The 27,717-nt window shown below is 41.8% G+C and overlaps 1 protein-coding gene across 1 annotated transcript; it reads left to right on the top strand.

Annotated features, from left to right (window-relative positions):
* SPACA1 (sperm acrosome associated 1) lies at nucleotides 1–27,510 on the top strand. Its single transcript, XM_026656221.1, has 9 exons — nucleotides 1–138; nucleotides 3,699–3,729; nucleotides 5,693–5,734; nucleotides 9,818–9,919; nucleotides 10,314–10,420; nucleotides 11,835–11,970; nucleotides 26,537–26,657; nucleotides 26,956–27,026; nucleotides 27,485–27,510. Exons 1-9 carry the CDS (start codon nucleotides 1–3, stop codon nucleotides 27,508–27,510), a joined length of 774 nt encoding a protein of 257 aa, XP_026512006.1.
* The last annotated feature ends 207 nt before the right edge of the window (nucleotides 27,511–27,717 follow it).

Here is a 27,717-nt window from a genome sequence, read left to right as displayed (position 1 = left end):
ATGGGGCTGCGGGCGGCCGGGGACGCGGGGCGCCTCGCCCTGCGCCTGGGGCTGCTCCTGAGCCTGCTGGCCCAGCAGCCCGTGAGCGCCAAGAACGACAGCGGCTCTGCCCTGGAGCAAGCCGTGGTGGAGCCGATAGTGCAGCTGTTAGAGCCGGGTGAGGGGAGGGGCCGGACCGACGGGGTCCTGCAGGGTGGGGTGGGGTGGGCAGCAGGGTGCCAGGCAGGGTGATGGGGTCTGTGGGGTGCCAGGCAGGGTGAGGGGATGTCAGGGGGTGCTAGAGAGGATGAGGGGGGAGTGTCTATGGGGTGCCAGGCAGGTGAGGGGGGGTGTCAGTGGGGTACCGGGGTGACTGTGGGGTGGCAGGCAGGGTGATGGGGTCACCAGGGTGAGGGGGTGCCATGCAGCGGGGATGGTCCCTGGGTGCTGAGGACAAGCAGGATTTCCCCTGAGCACGCTAGGAGTGGGGAAGTGCAGAAAGGCTCCCTGGCCCCCTTTACCTTCACCAGGAGGGAGCCTGGCTCCCCTGGTGCATGGAGAGTAGTTCATATCATATGCCAACAGTGGGAAGATATCCTTGTTCATTCATGATTTATCAAGTCACAGAGTTTCTAAGGGGCCCTCCTAAAGGGGGAGCAAGGGAAATTCTAGATTTACTTGTGATTCTTGTAGCTGAACAGTGTGGGCTAAAGGAACGTGTTGGGTACACGTAAACTCCCTCACAGTCTGTTAGTTCATTGAGCAATGAGACACCTAAGTTCACACCTAGTGTGTCATTAGGCACAAGGCCAACTACGTAATGAATTGTATTCCTTCCTTCAGCCATCTAAAAGTGGACTTTTCCTTTTACAGAATTTCATCTGTCTCCTTGTCCAGATAGGGTTATCTTATTTTTCCCTACCACATCATTTTTCATACTGTGTTTATCCCATTTCCCTGCTCAGATATAACCACTCTCAGTGTCATTACAGAAATTGCCTATCAGGGATCACGAGGGATCAATGCAGCCAGCTGCTTTGACTACAAAACCTGAGTTCCAGCAGTCCTGGAACTAGGAATGAGAGTGTTAAGGTTACCCCCTGGATGCTCAGGCCTCATGCAGTGTAGTGGAAAATATTGCTAATAAGCCACAATAAGAGTAAAACATTTAAAACACGAATGAGTGACTTTCTCTATTAGTTCACTTCACAGGCATGACTTGGAACAACCTCTATTGACATTCTCAAATAGGATTTTTAAGTATTTATCAAAATGTACTATGTGCATCCTGTGACGTGACTTGTAATGAAAAGAGAAAATAATGGAAACAGTTTCTGCTCTGCATGGTTTATACCAGATTCCAGATGTAGAGAAGAACCTGAGATGTCTTTGCTTTGCTGGTACTAATTTCAGCCCTATGACTAGAATGTAAATATATATATTATTTTAGCATAGTCTCATCTCAGTTTGTGTGAGATTTACATATATAACTCCTATTAATGCTAGTGGAAGTTATATACATAAATCTCTTTGCATAGGGATGATGCTATACCTTTTTAATCAGTGTCCGATACAAAATGAAAAAGGCATACATAAATGTACAGATCAATAGGGTTTTTTTCTGGGGAGATTTCTCAAATTTTAGATTGGTTTAAAAAATCTAGGGAGGAAATTCAAGAAAAAAAGAGGTGAGATTGCATCATAACAATGATATGTACAGTTTTATATCATTACGTTTGCTCCTGTTCCCCTTAAAGATTTTGTTATTTGTTTTTGTTTTTCTTGGCTTTTTTTTTTTCCAAATTCACTGACAGCAGGATTGAGTCCATTGTCAGTTATTTCTGATTGGCATGCTAATTTAGAATCAATCAGTTTTCAGTGTCTAAATATGTTTAAAAGTTTAGTTGGAATAGTATTTGAAAATAAAAAAATCCTTTTTCTGATTTAGGGTTATTCATCTCTTATGAACAAATCACCATTGTAAGTTTAAAAACATAAGAATGACCATTTCAAGTCGGACCAAAGGTTCATTTAGCCTAGTATCCTGTCTTCAGACAGTGGACAGTGCCAGATGCTTCAGAGGGAATGAACAGAACATGGCAATTTTGAGTGATCCATCCCCAATTGTCCAGTCCAAGCTTCTGGCAATTGAAGGTTTAGGGATGCCCAGTGCATGGGATTGCATCCCTGACCATCTTGATTAATAGCTATTGATGAACCCATCCTCCATGAACTTATCTAATTCTTTTTTTAACGCAGGTATACTTTTGGCCTTCACAACAGACAGTGGCAACAAGTTCCACAGGTTGACTGTGTGTTGTGTGAAGATGTACTTCCTATTTTTGTTTTGAACCTTCTGCTTATTATTTCATCGAATGACCCCTAGTTCCTGTGTTATGTGTTATGTGAAGGGGTAAATAACACTTCGCTATTCACTTTCTCCACGCCATTCATGATTTTATAGACCTCTATTATACCCCCCTTTAGTCATCTCTTTTCTGAACTGAACAATCCCAGTTTTTTTAATTTCTCCTCGTATGGAAGCTGTTTCATCCCCCTAATCCTTTTTATTGCCCTTCTGTGTATTTTTTCTGATTCTAATATATCTTTTTTGAGCTGGGGTGACCAGAACTGCATGCAGTATTCAAGGTGTGGGTGTATCATGGATTTCTGTAGTGGCATTCTCGTATTTTCTGTTTTATTATCTATCCCATTCCTAATGGTTCCTAACATTCTGTTAGCTTTTTTGACTGCTGCTGCACATTCAGCAGATGTTTTCAGAAAACTGTCCACTATGACTCCAAGATCTTTCTTGAGTGGTAACAGCTAATTTAGATCCCATCATTTTGTATGTATAATTGGGATTGTTTTCCAATGTGAATTACTTTGCATTTATTAGCATTGAATTTTGTCTGCCATTTTCTTGCACGGTCACCCAGTTTAGTGAGATCCCTTTGTAAATCTTTGCAGTCATCTTTGGACTTAATTATCTTGAGTAATTTTGTATCCATTGCAAATTTTGCCACATTTCTGTTCATTGCCTTGTCCAGATAATTTATGAATATGTTGAATAGTACTGGTCCCAGGACAGATCCTTGGGGGACCCCACTGTTTACCTCTCTCCATTGTGAAAACTGACCATCGCTTTCTACCCTTTGTTTCCTATCATTTAACCAGTTACTGATCCACGAGAGGACCTTCCCTCTTATCCCATGACTGCTTAGCTTGCTTAAGTTTGTGACAAAAGAGTCATAATATATTTTATAATGATGCTACTGGATTGAGGGAAGCCTCCTGAGAGGATAGCATAGTTGATATCTGCCCCATAGTTAGAGGAAGTTTGCTTGCTTTGGGTAGTAAGGTTGCTCACCTTTTGTTAGTAATCTCTGAATCTGTTGGGTCCCTGGCTGCTCTTAAACCAAGTAGTAGCAGTGACCAAAATCCATTTTTTCATTTGTATTTGGATGGGAGATTGCAACCTCTCCTTTCAGATGTGACCACACCTTGCCACAGTTGCCAGATCTGGTCATCTCTAGATTGGACGACTGTAATACGTAGACTCTGGGGTAGACACCTTGGGTAAAAAAACTGCATCTGGCCCCAGTCGGCTGACTCTAGCTCACACCTTGGGTGAGGGTGGAGGGGCCCAGAGCTTGGGCTCCAGCCTGAGCTTGAGCATCTACAGAGCATTTTTAGCCCCACAGCCTGAGCCCTGCAAGCCTGAGTCAGCTGACCTGGCCAGCCGCAAGTGTGCCGTGAGTCTTTTACGCCTTGTCGCGGTTCCTCAGCTAGTGTAAATTGTCATGGCTCCATTGAAATCAATAGAACTATGACAATGTACACCAGCCGAGGATCTGCCCTCCAGTTTTCCCAGTTCTCTAACATGTTTTATTTCTGTCCCTATGAACGAGAATAAACCATTTTATAATATAGGTTGATCACAGCCACATTTAAACATGTTTACATTAGTATTATAGATGGGATCTTGGAAATCTCCCTTTCTATTATGCTGTGGTGGCTGAGATTAGCCAAAGCTCTTGAGCTAATATCCTACAGATTTAAATGAGGTGGGGGGAGGGAAGGCACTGAAGGCATGGTGTCTTAAGTTATGGACCATCTCTCTGTTTTCACATGATTTTGCATGAGGTGATACTGACAGAATCTATTTTTTTGTAAATTCCTCCCTTTCTGGTTGGAGAGAGTTAATAATAATGAACTAAATTGTGAAATTATTCTTTAAATATTGTTGTACATGTACTAAAAGGGTTTTCTGATTAGTACAGCTTATATATTGAAATAAATCACAAAGTCATAGTGACAGTTAGGAATAGCACAAGTGTAGAATTATGAAGTTTCATGAATAATGTTGGAAAAGAGGTTATAAGAGTTTGATATCAATTTATGCCTACTACCACTGTAGTGTTAATCCCTTACTGTTGAGTAAGGAAGGCTATTTTATATTTGTGTATCACTGACTGCTAGTGGAAAGGACCCACTCATTTTTCAACCAAAGAAATGTTATGTAAAGTTTTAACAGCTTAAAAGAAGAGAAATATAAACTCGCATTACTGAATTAACATAACATTTTGTGTAGAAGAGATTCCAAAACAAAAAAATGAGGAATAGAAAAAGTAAACTTTGCATTTATGGTATTTATTATCATAACAACATATTTGGAGTAGGATAGACTGATTATGTAGACTTGTAAAAACAGCCATAATAAATCGTCTTTGTCCCTTTGCATTTTAGAAGATTAAAAAGACTTATTGCCTGTTTAATGAATTGTTTTCAAAGACACTGCATAAAGTTGTTTAATTCCTCTATTGATCAGTTACTTTTTCTTAGCATCCTTATACACATTCAACTTGCATGCTAATATTAATAAAATATATCATCCATATTTGAATCCCAGATGGAGATGTGAACCTTTTGCTTCTGCATAATTTGCAAAACCCATTTCCTAGCCTGAGAAGTACCAGAAAAATGGAAGAAGCCAAATCATAGTGGTTAAAACCACAATAGTTAATTAGAAGACTGTACCTGGTTGATTCATTGCTTGTGCTAGCTGTCTAAAGCTGACCTTAAAGTGTGATGGGGGGAAAAAAATCATGTGGGAAGGCTTGTATTTGCCAGAAAGAACTAGGAAATGAGTTGATTGAAATATTGTTTATAGAGAATTTTGCTTAACTCTTTTAAGGGAAGACCTATATTGTGCATAGGTACTTTGTACTTCTCAAGGTATTCAGTAAATCAGTGGTTCTCAAACTGGGGGTCTTGACCCCTCAGGGGATCACAGGTTATTATGTGGGGGGGTTGCGAGCTGTCAGCCTCCACCCTAAACCCCGCTTCACCTCCAGCATTTATAATAGTGCTAAATATAAAAAAAGTGTTTTTAATTTATAAGGGGGGTCACACTCAAAGGCTTGCTGTGTGAAAGGGGTCACCAATACAAAAGTTTGAGAACCACTTCAGTAAACTAATTTAACATAGTAGGTTGACTTATAAGGAAAATGCATAATATTTTCTCAAAAATGAGATTAAGATTTAAATATTAGTTATTTGCTCTTGGTTTTCTGAAAAGGACTAGGGAAGACTTCAAGAAGTGAATTTCCTGGTAATTGGGTATTCCTCCCCGCTCCCCCACACACCCTCCAAGAAGGTGTCATATTAGAAATGTAACTTCAGACTTTGTGTTTAGGTTTGAATGCTACAGTATCCAAGGAAGTAGAATTTGGAATGTGCACAGTGACGTGTGGTAAGTAGCAAAGCAGATGAATAAAGCATATTGTAATTTGTTTTTGGGAAAAAAGTGCTAGCTGTAGCAATTTAGCAGGTGTAATTTGCTTGCTCTCCTTCACCTCTCATTGATTTCAATTTCCAATAACTATAATTAACAAAAACAATCAAGCTGATTGTCATTAGAAGTTTAGGTCAGATCTGTTGTTTTATTAATTTCACAGCCTGCAAGCTCCTATTTTAAACCAGTTCCCTACATTTATTGGCACATGAGCTGCCTTCACCAAAGTAACAATTTTCTCTATTTGTGAACATCTGTGAGATGTTCAGAAGATGAAAGATCTTCTGATGCATCTCACAGATGTCTTCCCACATACAGTATTGCCAGCTCTATCAAAACATTGCTCATCTGCAGTAGTCTATTCTATATTCCACATTTATATAATTTATAAACGATGTCATGGAAAGAAGAGGTATCCTGGAGAAAGATAGGATGAAAATTCAGCACATAGAATCTCAGAATTTTTGCTTCACCCATCTGGTGAAAACTTGACATATTGCAAAGAAGACATCTGTGGTAATAGGGGCCGGAATGGAGTGGCACTGCATTGCTTAGAAAACACCCATTTAGCAGAAGTTTCAGAAATAGTATTGAAATTGTTTTGAACAGAATCTGTCTCTCATAGTATCATAGTACCTGGAAACAAGAAGGGAGGAGGGGAACCAGCAACTTTCAAATCAATTAGTCCATTCCCCAGCCAATATGGTATTATTTCATACATTACATTCTCTAGTATTTTTTTCCTGACTAGTTCTGAATGTTGCAAATGATGGGGCTTCCACTACTGCCCTTGGGAAACTATTCCACACGCTAATACATCTTGATCTCAAAATGTCTTTTTTTCTGACATTCAGTTTAATTATTCCCTTTCTTAATTTTGTCATTTACTGCTGGTTATACACCTCACTTCCCCTCATTATGAGCCATCCTAAATAATCTAATTTTCTTTCATGCTTGCACCCTTAAGATATTTAAAGACTGTTATCATGGCCCACCTCTTCAGTGGACCTCTCAGATGTCCCTCCATTTGAGGGACTTAACTCAGTTTAGTCCCAAAGTTACCTGTGTTCCCAACAAATGTGATGTCCCTTCACTTTTATTGATGTCAATTATTTAAATCTTAAATAAATAATCATCAGTTAGAGGTTGGATGAAGGATTATTTACACTAAAGGCCATTCCCCATCATTTTGAATTTGGATATTATTTTGTGTCCCTCATTTTGGGTCTCGGTCACTCATTAGATACAATAGTTGGATGTTGGGAGGTTGAAAGGTATTCCCTCCAGTCCATGCAGCCAAACTATACACATTTAACTTTCTTAATCTTTATTTATAAATTCATCCCTACATCCCTCAGTAATTTTGGTTGCTGTTTGAACTGCCTCCAGTTTCTCAATATCTTTCTGGTAATGTTGTGGCCAGAATTCAATATTCCTGATGTGGTTATACCACAGCTTATAGAGAAATCATAAAGCCTTATTTCTTCATAATAATGATGCTCGTTAATATTTTGGTCAATTCTGCATTAGTCTTTTTTGCTGCCGTGTCCCAATAAATTGATGTCTAATTTTTCTGTCTACTATTACCTCTAGGTCTCTTTCATCATTTGTATTTTCCTTCCCATTGATATTTACTTTTTGTATTATTTTTCCCAGCTGTATTATTAACTTGCATTTTTCCAAGCTCCATGTTTCTAATCTTTCTAATTTAACATGACCACGTTTCCATCCGAGTTAATTTGAATAACTCTTTAAAATAAGACTTCATTTGACAGAGTATTGCAGTAGATTAACTTCTGCAGAGTTGGCAGCTGCTAATAGGGAGGGGAAAAGGGAAACAAGTTTTCTGGGAATAGAAGACAAAACTGGTCAAAATAGAGAGGCAGGGAAGTACTGAAATGCCCTACAGGTCTCAGGATGGGGTTCTTTTAGTCAACTCTTTGACTTTGATAGGGTGCCACAGTTTTAATATTCAGGTAGTTAAAACAGGCATGTTCTTTCCTACTAAACGTGACCACAGTTAGCTCAGCATCCGGATTTTTTCAAACCAGCCATTTTGATGTTCATAGGTTTTCTGCTCACCCCCTCCCCCCCGCCCCTGTTTTCCCAGACAGCCAGACAACAAAAAGACCTAGTTCTAAAGTAAGAGGAATGTCTTTAATAAAAGTGTCAGTTCATTGTCATTTACACCTCTGTCTCTGCATCCTTGAGATGAGACATTCTCAGCAGTGGAGAATGATCCCTGTTTTCTGACAGCTTCAGTAAGCGTTGTTGTCTCTCTCTCTGTCACTTGAAGTATTGTTTCATGAGCTGTATGTCATCTGTGAAATATTCTAATATCTATCAGTGTGTATCATACACATTTAAAGGAAGCAGATACATCACAACAAATTATTCTTCACATCAGTGGGGTTAATTCAGCATTCAAATCAATTTCCCATTTATCATACTGCAGGAGGGTTTTAACTCCCCTTTTCCCATGCCCCTGCAGTTTAGTAAACAACATGCTGCTAGAATAATGGCAATTTCTTCAGTGTTTACTGGGCCTAAACATACTATTCCCTCCACCCCCACACCCTATGTCATTTCAGTGAACTGTGTACACATTGTTTGGCAAAAATAAATATAGCATTTGTTTTGAATTTGTAATGGTTAAAATGAGGCAGTGTTCCCATTGAAATACTGATGTTTGAGAGTAAATACATTTTATTTAATTGAATTTTATACAGACATTTCCCTTAACCTTCAATATTTATGATTGCCGACTTCCCCTCCTTATCTTCAGTAGAACCCTCCATGTCTTAGGTGGAGTTATGAGGGTCAAAATGAGGAGGTCTGAATGGGATCCACTTCAGAGCCTGTCAGTGTTGTTCCTTAGCCAGCCAATACTGGTTACTGTTAAGTGATTCAAGGCTCTCCTTCTTCTAAGAGGATCCTATTCTATAAGGTGCTTAGCACACTCAATCCCTGTTGACATCAGTGGGAATTAAAGGTGCCCAGTACACTGCAGGGTCATGGTCAGAGTGGGAAGGCTATCTCTACCATGCTCCCAGCACCAGCTGACTTGGGCACTGAAAGGCCATGTTCATGAATACTGCTAGTCAGCTTTGATGTTTGATTCGCTGTTTTGTTTTTTAGCAGTATACAGTATATTTCTGTTTATCCAAAACCCGATTATCCAAACCTTTGCATTATCTGAATCCCTTCCTTGTCCCCCAGCATGAGATACAGGAAATACATGCCCTCTGTAGCATGTATCTTATGCAGGGGATGAGAAAGGGGTTCAGTAATGTGGAGGTTCATATAATAGAGTAGAGACCCCAGCCAGGACTATTAGGAGGTGTAGTAGGACTAGCTCCTGTCTACAGGGGAGGCGACTCTGCTGGTGAATGACTCCTGCGGCAGCACAGGGAGTCCTTTGCAACCCCACTGTCATGAGAGTGAGTGAGTAGGGCTGTGACAGCAGTGCTGCAGAGAGAGGTCCCTTTGCTGCTGCAGGCCCAGTGAAACCCAATCCCTGCAGGCACAAGGTGTGAGATGGGTGGGCGGGGAACCTGTAGTCCTGGTGGGACAGAGCAGAGACCCCCAGCCAAGACTGCAAAGAGAAGAAGGAGGCCGAGCCCTCAGTCTCAGGGGAGGCCACTGGTGCCTGGATGGCTCTTGATTATCCAAACAAAATCCGTGTCCCACATGCTGTTTGGATAATCTGGAGTATACCATATAAAATTTAATTGTATTTTGAATTCTTCTAAAAGGAGTATATTAAGAATGACTTTTTAAGAATGTGACATATTGACTCTGAGGATCTGTGTGCTTTACAGGACCTTAGGTGATGAAAGTGGGCAGAAGTAAGTGTTGTCAGCCAAATCTTAAGCACAAATATGGGATAGCCTTGGCAGAAGCTCTGAGAGGATCTGTTTCTCTGGATGTATGGTAGATAAATTAGTTTAGCATCCAATATAAAGAGGGAGAAGGCAAAAAATGTTGGAAGAAAAAGAAGAAATGGAAACTAAAACATATTTTTAAATTTTTTTTGCAAAGGTATTGGCATTCGAGAAGTTTTATTAACCAACGGGTGCCCTGGAAGCGAAACAAAATGTATTGTTCGTGTAGAGGAATGCAGAGGACCAGTAGATTGTGGATGTAAGTAGAATACTATGATATAGGAATTTAGAGTGAATGTGTTTATTCAAGGGAAACATCCTTATTCTGTGTGGTGGAAGTGGAATGAAATTATTGCATTCCATTCTCCAATTACCCTGTTAGGCAATCTAGTAACATTTCAAAACTCATTTCTGTACTGATGTGTGTTTGATTTTAAGTGGCTGTAAAGTACATTTTTCTGCACTTATTTTCTATTTTGTAGATATGTATGTAGTTCTAAATATTAAGCCAAACTGCAGATGTTTTAAATGGTTTTAATTGAAAGAACAATTTCAAAATAACATTCCTTGATTAGGTAAATTATGAAATGTATAGTACATACAGAGGTATTTTAGACAGTTTTTGATGTATCTATTAAAATTTTCTTCCACAGGGGGTAGACCAATTTCTGAAAGCCTTGCAACTGTGAAGATCCCATGTATTTTTATACCTCCAGAGAATCGATTTACATACCTTTGGAAAATGTTAATTCCAGACCAGGTGGGCAACTGAACCTCACCTTGTGCAGGAGAATGATATATTCAGTACTTTTACCAGCTGCTTCAACAATCTCATACAAACTCCTGGTTTAATTCTTTTCTTTGCTATCATAATACAAATGAGATCTCTACAGTTTTTCTTTGACAGTCAGATGGCACAAGAGCTTGTGTGCCCCACTACTTTGTAGAGCTCCAATTTTCCTTCATTTGTTTAAAGTAAGCAATACGTTCTGTAATGTATTTTAGAAGGTAACCTTTTTTGTTCTTACTTGAGTAAATAAATGCAAAGTAATGCACATTAGAAAACATAATCCCAACTATACATACAAATTATAGGCTCTAAATTAGCTGCTACCACTCAACAAAGAGATCTTGGAGTCATTGTGGATAGTGCTCTGAAAACATCTGCTCAATGTGCAGCAGCAGTCAGAAAAAGTGAACAGAATGTGTGGAACCATTAGGAAAAGGATAGATAATAAAACAGAAAATATCATAGTACAAGTATAGAAATCCATGATACGCCCACACCTTGTATACTGCGTGCAGTTCTGGGCACCCATCTCAAAAAAGATATATTAGAAGCAGAGAAAGTACAGAGAAGGGCAACAGAAATTATTAAGGGTATGGAACAGCTTCCATATGAGGAGAGATTAAAAAGACTGGAACTTCTCAGTTTGGAAAAGAAATGACTAAGAGGGGATATCATAGAGGTCAATAAAATCTCGACTGTTGTGGAGAAAGTGGATAAAGAAGTGTTATTTATGCCTTCACATAACATGAGAACCAGGAGTCACCCAATGAAATTAATAGGCAGCAGGTTTAAAACAAACACATAGTGCACAGTCAACCTGTGGAACTTGTTGCCAGGGGGTGTTGTAAAGATCAGAACTGTAATGGGGGTCAAAAAAGAATTAGATAAGTTCATGAAGGATAGATGCTTCAATAGCTAATACCCATGATGGTCAGGGATGCAACCCCATGCTCTGAGTGTCCCTAGCCTCTAATTGCCAGAAGCTGGGAGTGGAGGACGGGATGGATCCTTCGTTAATTGTCCTGTTCTGTTCATTGGCATTGGCCACTGTCAGAAGACAGGTTACCGGTCTAGATGGACTATTGGCCTGACCCAGTATGGCCATTCTTATGTTCTTAGAACTTGGGTTGTCAACCTGGAGGATGTGAACAAGTGTCAGTGGGACATAACCACACTGCCCTACTTCTTTGGTGAATAGGAGAGGTGTCCTGCCTAGATGTGATGGGGTTTTGGATAGTGAGGGAGGGACCCTGGTATGGAACTGATTGAGAAGTGCTCGAGTAGAATAACCAGTTTTCTATGTGACTTTGATATAGAGCATTTCCCCCTTATAAAGCTATTTGAAAAAAAAATCAATTTTGTCTTTTTTTTTTAATATGGATAGCAATCACTGATTCTTCCTAATGATTCGGCTATTCTGGAGGTACACAGGGATACCCATCCAGTAGCTTTCCAGTGTGACACAAAAGAAAATAATGAGCTAGTTGCCTCTGTAAAATATACAGTATATACAACAGCTGGTAAGTCCATAGTAGCTTTTAAACCTTTTACAAGATATTGCTTGTGTTTAATGAGTAGCTATAAGCCTTCATAGGACTGTACCTCACCTTAGTATCAGAGCAGGTGCTTACATACTATAATGATGAGTGCCATAGAAATGCTTATCAATAAAAGATGAATATAAAAGAAAACACGGCTATGGAAACTATGAGGTTTTGATGGTAGCAATAAGTAATTTCTTAAATTTATAGGCTAAAATAAATTATTTCTCTTTGTCCTGTTAATTTGTTACTAGGGCTTGGTCAATCTGCACAGATCACAGGTGTCTTCTCTCACTGCTAGCAAAAAAGCAGGAAAGGCAACCAGTTAAATGGAAGCAGCTCTACTCCAGTTGGTGGCACCTTGTTCTCTGCTTCTCAGCTCCCCTGTTAAATTCCCCAGTGCAGTGCAGAAGTAGGAAGGCAACCTTTTGAATTTTAACACATTAAGCTGCCATCTTGAATTTTATTATGCATGCTGGATTTAGAAAAGCTTAAAATTAAAAAGAAGATTTCATAAAATGGTTCATCTGCAACAGCTTTCTTCCCTCTTCTACTGCAGTTAATTTTTGCTTGCATTGTCAGGAGAGAAAACAGTGGTCCCGTTTGCCTTTCAGATTCTGAGAGGCCTGCTGGAGACTCCAGCCTTCCCAATCTGTAGAAAAGAGAAGGGACCTTATGTGGACAGAGTCCCTGCCTGAAAAAAATATGGATTCAGATGGACCTAGAGCCATGGAGGACTATTTTATTGAGGAGAATGAAAAGAGTCTGGTTTAAAAGTGTGCTGCCAGCAAGATTGAATTATCCAAATAAACACTGTAGAGGAGAAGGCATGGGACTGGAAACCTCTCGAAGTCCCTTATTTTTCTACTCTCCCATGGTTTCATGTCCATCTGAAGCAACATTTAATTCAGGAAGGAACTCTGCTTACATAGATAAGGTCTCTTCTCTTTTCTTCTGCAGAGTGTCCAGGAATTTGTTTTTGAATTCTTAAATCCATCTGGCTCCTGCAAAACTTCCAGAGCTCTGGCTTTGTCAGGTTATATTCTCTCTATCAGTATTCAAACTCTGAAATCTGTTTGTAGGAAGGAGTGGTTTCCTTTGACCCTGATCAACACAGCACTTAATCGTGTGTTTAGGTTTAAGCACTCAAGTAGTCCCATTGACTTGGAGTCATGCTTGAACTTAAACACGTGATTAAGTTGTTTACTGAATGAGGGCTAGGCTGAGGTCCATCCAGCAGAATGTCTCACAAGGATTACGAGTATCTATTCAGAAATTATTGGTTTGGCTATGCAATTATAAGACTCTCAGCAAAGCTTGTCTCCAAGATCTACTACCTCTGTTTCTTGGAGAAAAAGAATCCAGTTCCACTCTTCGGAAGACAATGGAAAAAGCCTGTGTCATGCTCAGTGCCAAACTGGTTTCCTCTAGATCTGCTCTAAAGCTATACAGACTGCCAGCGGATTTTCAGATGAGTGGCTTACTTCCCCTAATGTGCATGCAGACCTAAAAAACTGAAGGTGGAAGAGATCATCAGTAAAATAATTGATTGTGAGTTATACAGTTCTACGGAGACCTTTTTCTTGTGTGTCCAGATCTGCTGATGGTTGGCTTTCTGAGATCCAGCAAGATCAGGATTTCTTCATGTACCTCTCCAGGGGGATCAGAACTTTTGAAAGGTCCCTTTTGCTATTAAAAGCTGTAGAGATATGCCACAGGATTCCCTGTGTTTAAATGCAGTCATTCTTAGCTCTTCTCTGATAGTTTACAGAGCTCTGTTGCTCAGACTCTGGAGGGGGGGAATGTTACTTCACATCTTAGAATGCTAGCCCTCCCACTCCAAAGTTGAAAACATATTTTGCAGAGAGTTTAGGCATTACTTTACCAGACCCCTTGAACAAGAAGGTATCTCTGCCTATTCCAGAAAATCTAAACCTTTCTCCTCAGAGTGGATCCTTTCCTTTGCCATCTGTTAATCTCCAGTGAGGTAGAGCCTTAAAAGCAAATTTTTTGGAGGGGATGGGGAATGAGGAGGTACAAGGGGCAGAATTGGTCATTTTTCAAGGCCAGTTACAAGGCCAAACCCTTCTTTTCAGCATCCATATTTAACTATAAGGGTTTCAGACCAGAATGGAATTGGCACTAGGGGAAGGGTCTCAGGCTGATTTTGTCCCAGTGGATCAGTTTTACTTAGGATCACAGTGTACCTTGTTCGGTATCTCCTAGAGTTACTTCCTATGATTTCTCACCTTCCCTTCAAGGCATTTGAATCCATAGAATTTAAGTTTCTATGTAGTCTTCCTTGCTGTGGTAATGGCCTCTAGTAGGGTGATTTCAACACCTTCTGGATTGTTACCTTATATGCTGTTCCACAGATACAGGGTTCTTTGCACCTTCCCTAGTTTTCTTCCCACAATGCTTTTGCCTTTTCACATCAATCAAGATATTTTCTTGCCCAGTTTTTGTCAGCAATGTAAGACTAGGAAAGGGAACATTTGGCATACCCTATATCTACAGAGCACTCTTAAGGCTTGCGTTGAAAACAGAACCCTTTAGAAAGCTGACTTTCTTTGGGCCTGAGCCAATTCCCATTAAAATCAATGGGTGTCCTTGGTTCCCATAAACTTTAGAGGGCACTGGATTGGGCCCTTTGTTCTTTTCAAGGGCCCCAAGCAGGGATTGCCATTGCAAAGTAGATCAGGAATCATACAGAATACCAGAAGTGCCTTGTGTGGCTAGGATCAGAGCACAATCTACCCAGGTCGTCACCTTTTTTTAGGTAGAAGGAGGTGAAGCCTAAGTAGATGATCTGTGTCATGTGGCTTTCTGGTGATCTGTGCACACTTATCAGAAGCACTGCCAACTGAAGGGTCTGGTTTTGACCGACACAACTTTGTTCAGTGGGTACTCAGAGTGGCTTTTCCCCGAGAGGATCCAGATGTATTCTTGGAGAGAAGTGAATAGGATCATAATGGGTGTTTTCCAATTCCTTCCACTTCCTCTAGAGAAATGGAGAATGAGCTGCAAGGCTGGGGAAGGGGAGTGGAAATGCTTCAGCTTGGTTGGTTGGGTTTCCTTCTTGTTGCTGCCAGGGAAAGGAAAACCTTGTGCTGATCAACAGGTATAAAAAACAAAACGAACAGGTAAGAGGAAAACTTGTTTGTTCTGGCCTCACTCCCTCACTTCACTCTCTTTTCCCTCTTTTTGACTTGTATGCTTGTGTAATTTGAACATTACAGCCAAATTCTCAGCTAGTGTAAATAGGCATAGCTCTATTGGAAGACATAGAGAGAACACTGATTTACACCAGCTGAGAATTTGGCCCCATACAGGTATAAGAATTTTCTTGTTTAAAACATGCAGCATGATGTTTTCCACTTCAAATTTTAGGATATGTCTTCGGAAGGTGGAAGAAGTACTGTATACATTTTGCAAAAGTGCAGGAAGAGACCTGTAGGAGTTGTTCACACACATATTCCAAGTGGCTATGTGGAAGAACCTGGTGTAATGTAAAGCTGCCTATAGAGAGCTTTCATTTGCACTTACTCAGCAGATTACCATACTTCTCACATATCAGAGGGGTAGCCGTGTTAGTCTGAATCTGTAAAAAGCAACAGAGGGTCCTGTGGCACCTTTAAGACTAACAGAAGTATTGGGAGCATAAGCTTTCGTGGGGTGAGGTTCTTACCCACGAAAGCTTATGCTCCCAATACTTCTGTTAGTCTTAAAGGTGCCACAGGACCCTCTGTTGCTTTATACTTCTCACTGACCTTCTATTGAACAATAATAATGCTTTTTCACAATGAGCTGTCATCACAAATGGGCTTTTCTCCTTTATTTTCAACACAGTTCCAGACGGATTGGTGCTGTTCTTCTTTTGTAGCATCCTGGGGAAAGAAAACCATTACTTGTTTTTCCTTCAGTAAACATTATTATGTCCATTGCAAGAAAAAACCCATCCATTAATAGATGAATTTTCCATATGTCCCTCTTACCAAATCACTACCATGAGATACAGTAAAGCATTTTTTCATACTCCTTCCTGTTATGTTGTTAAGTTGCTTTTGAAGACTCCAGTGCCATAAGGCAGTTTATTCATGTTTTCTAATTATAGTTCTGTAGGGAGGGAGGATTTTGCGGGGGAAGGGGTGAAGATAGAGAATGATTCTCCTCATGGTGCCATGTGAAGGGAGCCAGTCTGCCAAGATCCAGACTGTGCCCCTTCTTCCATCACCCTAGTGAGTGTGTTTATTGGCACCAGCAGTGGAGGAGGTGGAGGCAGCAGCTTGTCAGGCATCAGAAATGGCACATCACCCACGTGGACAGTAGGTTGTGCTGAGGCACTTCTGTAGACCATTTCTCATGAGTTCAGTTCACTTCCTATTCAGGCAGAGGCTGCCTCTTTCTAACAGACTACTCTACAAAGGACATATTACATATTATGATTTTTTTTGCATTATATAGTAATGAAATAGGGAATCCCAGTGACCATATTTGGAATTCCTGGTCTTTGTGTGTGTGTGAGAGAGAGAGAAAGAGAGTCTGTTCCCACATCTGGACATGCACATGCATTTTTAATATGTGAAGAGTCTTGCAGATGATCCACAAGGGGAACAAAGATATGTGCACCAGTAGTACATACGTACAAAAAAGTCTGACTAGGGAGTAAAAAGTGCATTCCTATCTAATGTAACTTTCTCAAAACAAACAATGTATACTTAGAAAGCTGGGTCTGAAATTAAGTGAAAATAATGCATATATGCTGCTGAAGTGTGTAAACAAATGGTCAAGCATTCTGTTTATAGAGAGAATACTGTTTTATCATCTTCATCTACAACATCATGCTCTAGGAACAGCACCAACTCACTGAAAAAATTTTTGGGGAAAAAAGTGCCATGGCAGTTCTTAGAGTGATGTTCCTATGGGTGCTCCACTTGTAGGTGTGGCAGCCCCTCCTGCGCCTGGGATCAGAGATCTTCATCAGCAGTGCCTGTTGGACTTCACATGCCCACCCCATGCTGTGAGAGGGACGTATATATAGCGCTGTGCAGTCTGACTGCCCAGTTCCATCTCTATCGCCTTTGGTCGGGGACGGAATCCGCAGCAGAGCCTGCTTCTCCTATTTTCCTCACTAGATAGTGCCTCACCTGTTAGTGTAATGTAGTTAGTATTTTCTTCTTCTCCTTTCTTCTATCTAAAAAAAATATATTTTTTGTTTTAAGTTTACCTTCACAGTTATTTCATAGCTTAGGTTTCCATTTCCCCACTTCCCGCCCTTTCCAACTGGGAAGCCTTTTTCCTTCACCTTTGTGCCCAAATCCCCTGGGTTTAAGAGGTGCTTTTCTTGTGAGGCTACCTTCTCAGTAATGGATGGACATCTGCAGTACATTCGCTATCTGGAAGAGGGACACATCCCACAAAAGTGTTCCCGCTGCCTTGGCCTGAAACCCGGAGCCAGAAAAGACCGGGACATTAGATTAAAACTTGTCCTCATGGAGAAATTGCTGCAACTGGCATCAGACCCGGGCCCAGACTTTTCTCCGGAGAGGCCCTCACTCTCTGCCAGGTTGTTTGCCGATACTCACTCCCATGTCCCTTGAAAAGAAAGTCTTTTGTTTTTCACTCAGATGAAAAGAAATGGGCTCCCTCCTCACACCTTGAGGCACATCCTCCCCGGCAAGGTTTGTTGCCTTAACATCGTTTGGCAGGGGACACAATTCCAGGGCCCATCCGAGTACCTCTGGTACTGATGCAAAGAAATGGTCTAAAGACCCTAACCGAGCAGACCTACAGCCCTTGGCACTGTTTCCCAGCTCTGGAGAACGAGACAGGCCAACTTCAGGAGCTATAGCACCAACAAAAATGATGGCACTGGCATCCTTTCGGACACCGACAAGACAGTCAATACCGAGCAAGCCCTCAGCACTACTGAAATCGTCTGCACTGGCCAAAGCACCAGCCAAGTCACCAGCATCGGCCAAATCATTGGCGCCATCTGTGGACACTTCAGGGGATACACTCTTTCTTCAGCATTGAGTCACGCCGGCACTAATGATGCTTTTTCCCCCTCCACAAGACTTTATATACCCTAAAGACCTGCTGGTATCTGACACTCCTGAGTCTCCACTTCTTTGACCTCCCCCCACTTCCACCCTCCTTTCCGGACTCACAACACTCCTATCTTTCTCTGCCAAGGATGGCACCTCCCTTCCACTGTGATGAGGAGGAGGAAGAGGAGGGCTCAATTGCTCCCTCGTCTACCAGGCAAATCACACCGGCTCATCTTCACTATCCACAATTCACATCTGGTCCACAATCTTGGCATGGACCACCGTGGATGCAGCCACATGTTCCACTCCCTCCATACTGGCCATATTGGGACTCTTGGGCCATGTGCAAGGCATGGTTTGGGAACCTCCTAAAAAGCAAAGCCCGAGACCTATAGCTCTCCCTTCACCATCGGTCTCTTGCCCTCTGGAGGTTGAAACCATGCTGGTACCAACTGAAGCGGAAGAACAGGAGGAGGAGGTCACACCAACACTACATTTTTCCTTGTCCTCTCCTGACGAGGTTATTATGCCTCAACCTTCTACATCTGCCAACGACTTCAGGAAATTTTTCAGGACTTATTCCACAGGATTGCAGACTCCCTACAGATCCCTTTGGAGGAAGTCAAGGATCAGCAGCATAAGCTGCTTGATATGCTTCACACATCCTCTTTCTCCAAGATCGCACTACCGATCAATGAGATTCTTTTCCACCCTGTGAAGGTGCTCTGGCAGACCCTGGCGTCCATCCCTCCGACCTGCAAACACACCAACAAAAAATATTATGTTCTGGTGAAGGATGTGGAATTTCTAGTCTTGCACCCCATCCCAAATTCTTTGGTGGTCAGTGCTGTGCAAGAGAAAGGCCGTCAATACCAATCCCATTCTAGTCATCCAGACAGGGACTGGATACACTTAAACTTATTTGGACTCAAAGCATATTTGTCAGCCATGCTCCAATTTTGATTCTCTATCTATGAAGCTCTCATGGCTAAATACAATTACCTAAACTATGCTAAGGAAGAGCAATTCCAGTCCTTAATATCGGAAGGACACCTTCTAGCCCGTACAACTCTACAAGCCTCGTTAGACTCTGCAGACACTGCTGCCTGATCCATTGCGACTGCTATGGTAATGAGGCATGCATCACGGCTTCACCTCTCAAGTTTTCCTAAGGAGGTACAAACCACAGTAGAGGACTTACCTTTTGAGGGCCAGAAACTATTCTCGGAATGCATGGAGAATTCTCTGCCCTCCCTTAAAGACTCCCGAGCTACACTCCGACCTCTTGGCATTTATACAACACCACCAAAGAGACGCTCGGGGAAGTATCATCTCCCCCCGCAATCCCGACCACGCAGTACATCCCTCAACAGCACTATGACACCTAGCACCGAAGACAAAGGCCTCCTACTAAACATAGATAGCCCACTCCTCAAGGGGCTACCTGTTACACACCCCCACCGAAGCAACAATTGTGAAGGTGTGGTCAAGGCCCCAAGAAGCCTGCCCCTCTTCCGGTCATTCCCACCATCTTCAATATTCCACCAGTTTGGAAATCAACTAACTCAGTTTTTCCCATCTTGAAAATTAATCACATTGGACAAGTTGGTTCTAGAGATAATCAAGGAAGGATACTCCATCCCTTTTCTATCCATCCTGCCCCACCACCCCATACGCTATCCCTCTTCAGGGACCCCTCTCACGATTCCATTCTTTGGGGGGAAATAAATCATCTGCAACTGGGACCCATAGAACTGGTCCCTTCCCAGCACATGGGACAGGGTTTCTACTCACACTATTTTCTGATCCAGAAGAAATCCGGCAGCTGGTGACCCATCCTAGACCTTCGCAATCTAAACAAGTTAGTCAAACTGCAATGCTTCAAGATGGTTGCCCTCTCCACTATTATCCTAGCACTGGAACAGAGGGACTAGTTCTTGGCCCTCGACCTCCAAGACATATACTTTCATATTAATATTTCATATTCACGGCATCTTGGGTGTTCTCCAAGGTCCTTGCAGTAGTCGCTACTTACCTGAGGAAAGAAGGAAACATCTCCTCAAGGCCCCATCCAAGACCGACGTTCTCTGAGCTGTCCACGTAACAATTGGCCTGTTCATGAAGCTAGGCCTCCTTGTGAACTTAGAAAAGTCCACTTTAATGCTGGTGCAATAACTGGAATTCATCGGCTCACAGTTGGGGATGCCACACAAGTTAGAGCCTCCTACCACCTCACAGATTCTTGGCTACTGTAGATCTGCTATCCAACGTATGGGTCTGCCCCCAGATCTCTGCCAGAACCTGCCTGCAACTTCTAGGCTACATAGCAGTGGCCAATTTCAGGGTCAGGCACACAAGACTCCATGTGTGATCTCTTCAGGCATCGCTCTGTACAGTATATCTCCCGCACAAACACAACCTCCACAAGTTCTTATCCATGTCACATCTGCTCACCAAACGCCTCTGAAGGATCTCTATAACTTTTATCCCCACATAGGAGACCCGACCCCTGCCTGGGATCTTGTCCTTGTCCTACCTTCTCTGACTAGACGCCTATATGAACCAATGGCAACCTATTCTTATGTGCATCTATCAATGAAAATGACCTTCCTTGTCACCATCACTTCCACCTGACGAGTTGGTGAAATTACAGCCCTTATGGCATGTCCACCTGTGGCGGGGCGATGACTCACCGCTGCGGCGCTCCCTGCTGGTTGTCCAGGGAATTAGCTCTCCAGCCTCCGGAGCGCCCTCTGCAGGCTGGTGTCTCGCCTGCCACTGGCCCCATGTCCTTCCCAGACCCTGGTGCCCTTTGCCCAGGGGTTCTGCCCACCACAGTACCCCCTCACTCTGGGTCTCCCCTTCCAGGGGAACTCCCAACCTCCTATCCCCACCTTGCCTCAGTGGCTATTGCCAGTCATCATCTAGCCCCCGCTCCCTGGGGCAGAGTGCAGTCTATAAACCACTCATCATCGGCAAGGGGGGTTGGACCAGCTGCCTCTGCCTATCTCTGGGCTGCCCCTCTGCAGCCCCGGTACCTCTTGTAGGCCTTTAACAAGGCCTGCAGCCTGGGGTTTTACTAGGCTGGAGCTCCCCAGCTCCTTCTGCCCTTCCGCAGCACTGCTCCACCTCAGGTACCCTTCTCAGCTCCCAGGCAGCCAAGTCCTTCTCTCTCAAAAGGCTAGAGAGAGAGTGTGTCTTCAGCCTCTGGCCCTCAGCCCTCTTATAGGGCCAGCCATTGCCTGATTGGGGTGTGGCCCCAGCTGTTGGTGCTTCTCCAATCAGCCCAGCTTTTTCCAGCCACAGCCCACTCCAGGGCTGCTTTAACCCCTTCAGGGCTGGAGCGGGATGACCACCCCGCTACACCACCATACACACTATTCTACAAGGACAAAGTTACACTACTCCGACACCCGAGATTTCTACCTAAGGTTCCAACATCTATCCATCTCAACCAACCTATACACCTTCCTTGCTTCTTCCCGAAGCCTCACAGTAATCAACAGGAGGCAGCTCTACACAGACTGGACGTGAGACGAGCATTAGTGTTTTACTTGGACTGGACTAAACCTTTCTGAAAATCACCATGATTATTCCTCTCCACCACCAAAAGAGTTAGAGGCACAGCCATATCTAAGCAACGCCTTTCAAAATGGATTTTGCAGTGTATACCTTTATCTTATGAACTCCACAATAGACAACATCCTACCACAATCAGAGCACATTCCACACATTCATTATCCACCTTGATAGCCTTTCTCAATAATATCCCCATTGCTGAAATTTGCAAAGCAACCACATGGGCATCAAACACACGTTTGCCCATCACTATGCTATTACGCACGATGCCACAGCAGACATTTTCCTAGGATATGAGGTCCTATCATCGACAGTAAATGTTGCTCTGAAGCCCCAGCCTTCCAATTAGGGGCCCTACTTTCTAGTCACTTATAAGTGGAGCACCCACAGGGACATCACTCCAAGAAGAAGATAAGGTTACTTAACCTGTTCTTCAAGGTTCTTCGAGATGTGTGTCCCTGTGGGTGTTTCATTACTTGCCCTCCTCCTCTCTGCTTTGGAGCCAAAAAAATATACGCTCTGTGTCAGAGAAGGAAGTGGGGGTGGTCAGACCGCACAGCGCTATAAATATGTCCTGCTCATAGTGTGAGGGGGTGTGTAAGCGCATGTGCGGTCCGATGGGCACTGCTGATGAAGATCTCCGAACCCAGGAGCAGGGGCTGCTGCCACACCTACAAGTGGGGAACTCATTGGGACACACATCTTGAAGAACCTCAGTTACTACACAGGGTGAGTAACATTCTCATTTGATGGATTTTCTTTGGCTAGAAGTTGGGGTGGAAGAGCAAGTGCTCCAGGGTTGATGTATGTAATTTATGTAATTATTAATCTATTTTTTAAAAAGAAGTGACTGAATAAATTACATCATTTAAAAGTGTATGGATAAAACTTTATATCACTGATATTTTCTGGAGAGAAAAACTAGCAGTGACAACATATTTTTGGGTGTAGCCTATTTAATTTTTAATAGATTAAGAGGCAGATTGTGCTATTAATGCACAGATGCATATGGTGGGCAGTCCAGAGAAGCATTGTACTACTAGGAGCCCAGAGAGGCATTGTTCAGGTACTCCCAGAGCTCCTCAGTGCACGCTGGGAGTACACCCTCATGCCACACCTCAACAGGGTGCAGAGTGCACTCCCCTTTGTGGCTGTCTAGCTCTGATAGTTGGTATGAAGGGAGGATGGGCCATATCCCTTCCTCGTCCCCTTTCCTTTTGGAGTGGTTTGCACCTCATGGAACAATAGAAGGATCGTTCCTGTCCTTCCCTCCCCCTACATATCTGTGCAGAGGCAAGCGATGGTCTGTCCCCTAGATACCAGATTCCTCTCAGCTATATGGGTGTGACTCCTTTTCAATGGAATGAAGGTTGCACTGGTCTAACTAAGGGCCTAATCCAAATCCCTTTGAGGTGAATGGAAAGACTCCCATGGACTTCAATGAACTTTGGATCAGAGAAGTGTTCAGTTACTGAGTATTCAGCCCTGAGTATTCAGTTACTCATAATATGTTGCTCTTTCATACTGCAAATAAAATTAATGTGTTGGTTAATTTGTACAGAATCTGATTTTTACAGAAATTCCTAAAATATCTTCCAAAAACGTTTGTATTGGTTTGGGGCTACACTGACTTGTGCACAACTCACTTTCTTATTTAATACAAACAAACAAAACAAGAAGTTTCACTTAAATTTACCACACATTCCTCTTTCAGTCCAGAAAAGCATGATCAAAGAATCAACAGCTACATTGAAAACATGTGGCTGTGTAAAGGTTGGAGACTTATGAAATATAAATTGACAGGAGTGGAGCTATTTGACACTAACAGTCAGCTTCTAAGATGTTTTACTAGAGTATTGCTATTAGAGCATTTTAAAGAATATTCTCCTATCTCTACTTTTAATAAACAAATTAATTTTTTTCAGAATGACTGGAATAAATATTACACTGGCTGAATCAGTGGATCAAAGACATACTGAGCCATGTCCTGCACTGCTCATTCTGGCAAAACTCTCACTGATTGTAATTGAAGTTTTGTCTGAGTGATGAGTATAGAATCAAGCCAGTTGTATTGCTTTAAAATACTTTTAAAGTGCTTTTTGTGACGCCTGAATCAGTATTTCCTCAGAGTAAAATGCTTGATTGGACATTCACTTTTCTCTCTGCTCTGCTTTTATTTTAATCATATGTGATAGCCTTAAAGGCATCTCTGCTTGTGTTATAAGGTTGTCTCATAGACTACTCTCGTTCTGGATTATATGGATCTGCCATACGAAGCAAAGGTGAATGGATCAATACTGGATGAACTATGAGATACTTCCTACTTCTCATTAGCAGACTCCCCTGTTGCAGCCTGCAAATAGAGATATCCTTAGAGCATCATAATCACTTATTACTAAGCAGTAAAATAAAAAAATCGAAATTAATTAAATAGCAAAATTGAAGTTATTTTTAATTAATATTCCCCCCCTATATCATTCTAAAATGTCACAGTCCAGCATTTAAAATGAAACTGCCTAAAAGCAGTTAGTTAGTTTAACCTTATCTGACAATTCCTATATGCAGAACAGTTAGTTTTGGAATTTTCAACCAGTCTAGTGATCATCCCTGTCAACCCTGTATCATGCAGAAAGACCATGGGGATTATACGAATGATCTATGATTTAGGAATAATGAAATCATTACTGCTGTGATGCAAGAAAATGGACTGGAGGGCCCATTAATACTCAAGTGATGCTATGGAATTCCTGCAATCACCGTGGGAATTTTGCGTAGCAGTAAATGTCAGGATCACACCCTGTGTTTTTAACATAGATGTTGCCAGATAGAAATCAATCTGAAATTAAAATTTGCTTCTATATGTACAATGTTTCCTCTAATTTTTTCCACCCATGGGCGGAATGAATTTTTTTATGTGCACCGATATCAAGGTAATGTGTGGATGTGCGCCACCAGTAGAAACAAAAAATCTAGATATGATATATATTTTTAAAAAGTTACCATAGGGATAATTACTCCAGCCACGACAGGTTAGGCATTTTAGAACTCACTACTCAAAGAATTAAATTTAAGCATAAGAGAGAAATAAAAATTATGAAATGCCTAGACTAATCAAAAAATAAAATAGCACTCTGAAAGAATAAAATTACAGAGAATATATGTGCATTGCAGGAAGTATCAAGAAGTAACAACAACAACAATAATACAAGTATGTGTTGAGAGGTGAGTGTGAAAGAATGTGTGTATGTGTGTGAGACACAGAAAAAGTGTGTATGTGTGTGTGTGTGAGAGAGAGACACACACTGTGTGTGTGTGAGAGAGAGAGAGAGTCACACACACGCATCTCTCCCCTCCGCAGCCCTGGCCGGGGGAGAGGCGCATCTCTCATCCCCGCCACAGCCCCGGCCACAGCTGGGGCCAGGGAAGAGAGGCGCCTTTTCCGTCCCCGCCGCAACCCCGGCTGGGGGAGAGAGGCATCTCTCCCCCCATCGCTCTGCACACCCTAAGCTCCCCCAACCCACCATCACCTCACCCCACTGCCCTCACCCTCCACATTCTCCCCGCTCACTTGTGTGCGCACCTGTGTCGCTTCTGCGTGCCCCTTGATGGCCTTGTGTGTGGTCGCGCAGGTGCACACCTGAGAGGAAACACAGTGTATGTAGATTGTTGAATCTGGAGTGATCAGAGGTGGGTGTATTACATTTCAGGACCTTGGATTGTTATTGGACACTTATCAACATTTCTGAATAGAGCTGATCGTGTTTGTCCACCAAACATTTTTCTTCACACTGTGACAATTGAATCTCATAAATTAGATGGAAAAGACTTACTAGGTTATCTTGCATGTCTTCTACCAATGTTGGATTGTTTCTTATAGTTTGTCCTCAAGTGTTTTGTCTGGTATCATATAAAATGTCTCAGGTAATGGGGTTGCCAATACTTCCCTTAGAAGATTGTTCTGGAGTTTTACAATGCATTGTTAAGAAATATTTTCTGATGTCCTAAGTTTTCCCTTGCTAAATTTCATCCTATTACGTCTAGTTATACCTCTTTGGTCAACCCAAAACAATTCCTCTGCATGCTTCATGCTTCAAATACAATACAGTTAGCATCCTCTGTTTTATTATTGTTTAATTATTATTATTATTTATTTGTATGCTCCTAGGAGCCCCAGCCATGGATCAGGGCTCATTGTACTAGGCATTGCACAAACACAGAACAAAGAGACAATCTATGCCCTGAAGAATTTACAATCTCAGCAAATGATTTAATTTATTTATTTTTTAATTTGTTAAATTTATACAATACACCTACCTTTACCTTAATCTATTCAAATGTTATAAAAAAAATTCTAAAAAGCAAAATATGACTATTTTACTAATTCTTTTCATAACACTAGATTTTTTCCTAATCTCAGGCTTTTAATAACTTTAATAATTTGTGCTGCTCCTAATTCCCTCCAGTTTGTTACCATCTTTCTGATATTGATGTGTGCGAAACTATGTGTAATCTTACTAGGGCTGTATAGAGAAGGACTACCATATATCTAATCTGCTTGTGATGGGATGCCTCTTTGGATACAGCTCATAATTGATTTGGGTTCTGATTTCCTTCCACCGTATTGCATTGCAAGCTCTAATGTAATTTGCTGTCCCTTACTACTCCTAGGCTTTTTAAAGGCATTATGTGTCTGGTTTTCCATTGCCTTGCATCTTCTATACTTACACCTGTGCAAAGTGGGTGTAAAATACTACTATTCTGATTTGGACTCATTTTTTCACAGGTCTAACTGGTTACACAAGGTTTAAGGCAATGGAGAATCAGACCCTATTTCTTTTCAGTTATTTTCCTTCCATTTAACAACCTGTTCAACAAAATGTTTGAGCAATAATAATCAAGGTATTTCTTCTCTTTAGAATTGGAAACAAGAAGATTAAGAAGACCAGACACAAATGTAGTTCTGGTGTTTGTCCTGATAACTGGAGTTATTGTTTGTGTTGGTGTGATCTTTGCATTAATCTTCATAATTCTTCACTGGTAGGTAGACAGCGTACAAATGTGATTTTTGTGTTCTTTGATCAGAGTATAGTACTACTAACTGCAAACCTGACACTCAGATGAGATAATTTAATTTTTCTACACTGGGATATTTATGTTGCTATTGGTCAGTATATCTGACAGCTTCTCTTTCTACTAGAGTAGCTTCAAAAGAAGTAGTCTGCAAAGCAGTACCATAGATTATTGATCGAAAGGGACATGATATAGTATATTCTGTGTAAGGGAATGTAAATCTACTTAAATTTACATTTTTGTTCAATTGTTATTTCCATATCAGGGCAGCTGTAAAAGCATTCTGGGCATCAAAAGTTGGTAAGAGCTCCAAAGAAGAACAATCAAGCGCTCAAGGTTCAATGAGAACCATAGAAGAAGCACCAGGATCAGGATCTGTATTTGCATCAGGATCAAGATTAGCGTCAGGATCAAGATTAGCGTCAGGATCAAGATTAGCATCAGGAGCTGGATTAGCCTCAGCAACCGTGTCAGTACCAACACCAACACCAACAGCATCACATTTAGATACTACTGGACAAGAACAGGTGTCTTTCCATGAATGGGACAATGAAGAAGAGAATTAGAAAGAAAAATAAGGATAGACTATATTAAAAGATTATCTAAAAAGAGATTATAATAAAGCATGTTTAAAATACTCACATTACTAGTTTTAAGATTTTTTTTAACATACATTGGATATATAGAGCTGAACTTTAAAGATGGTGTGGTAAAAATACTAGGCCCTGCTGCCCTGCACCAAAGGGCTGCGCTATTGACGCTGGCCGCTAGGCCACACTGTCCTGTATTGAAAGGCAGCACTATTAACTCTAGCCGCTAGGCCACACTGCCCTGGGCACCAGGGCTATTAACTTTTCGCTGGTCCTTAGACTCCTGGGTGGAGAGATCAGAGACGGACAAGTGGACTTACTGGTGGTGTCCACATACCCCCGCCATCCTCCTTTCGGGCCAGGGTGTGCATACACTACCACAGGGGCCCTTTAAAAATTTGTCCCCCAAATAATTAAAAATTAAAATAAATGTTATG

Source organism: Terrapene carolina, unplaced genomic scaffold (assembly GCF_002925995.2).
Source record: "Terrapene carolina triunguis isolate 2854851 unplaced genomic scaffold, T_m_triunguis-2.0 Scaffold42, whole genome shotgun sequence".
Lineage (NCBI taxonomy): Eukaryota > Metazoa > Chordata > Testudines > Emydidae > Terrapene > Terrapene triunguis.
This window is presented reverse-complemented; position numbering and strand designations above follow the sequence as displayed.

Excerpts from the sequence above, each read along its gene's own strand:
- SPACA1 (XM_026656221.1), top strand. The coding sequence starts at position 1 with ATGGGGCTGCGGGCGGCCGGGGACGCGGGGCGCCTCGCCCTGCGCCTG. Across the intron at positions 5,735-9,817 it reads AATGTGCACAGTGACGTGTG|GTATTGGCATTCGAGAAGTT; the intron begins GTAAGTAGCAAA and ends TTTTTTGCAAAG. Across the intron at positions 11,971-26,536 it reads TACAGTATATACAACAGCTG|AATTGGAAACAAGAAGATTA; the intron begins GTAAGTCCATAG and ends TCTTCTCTTTAG.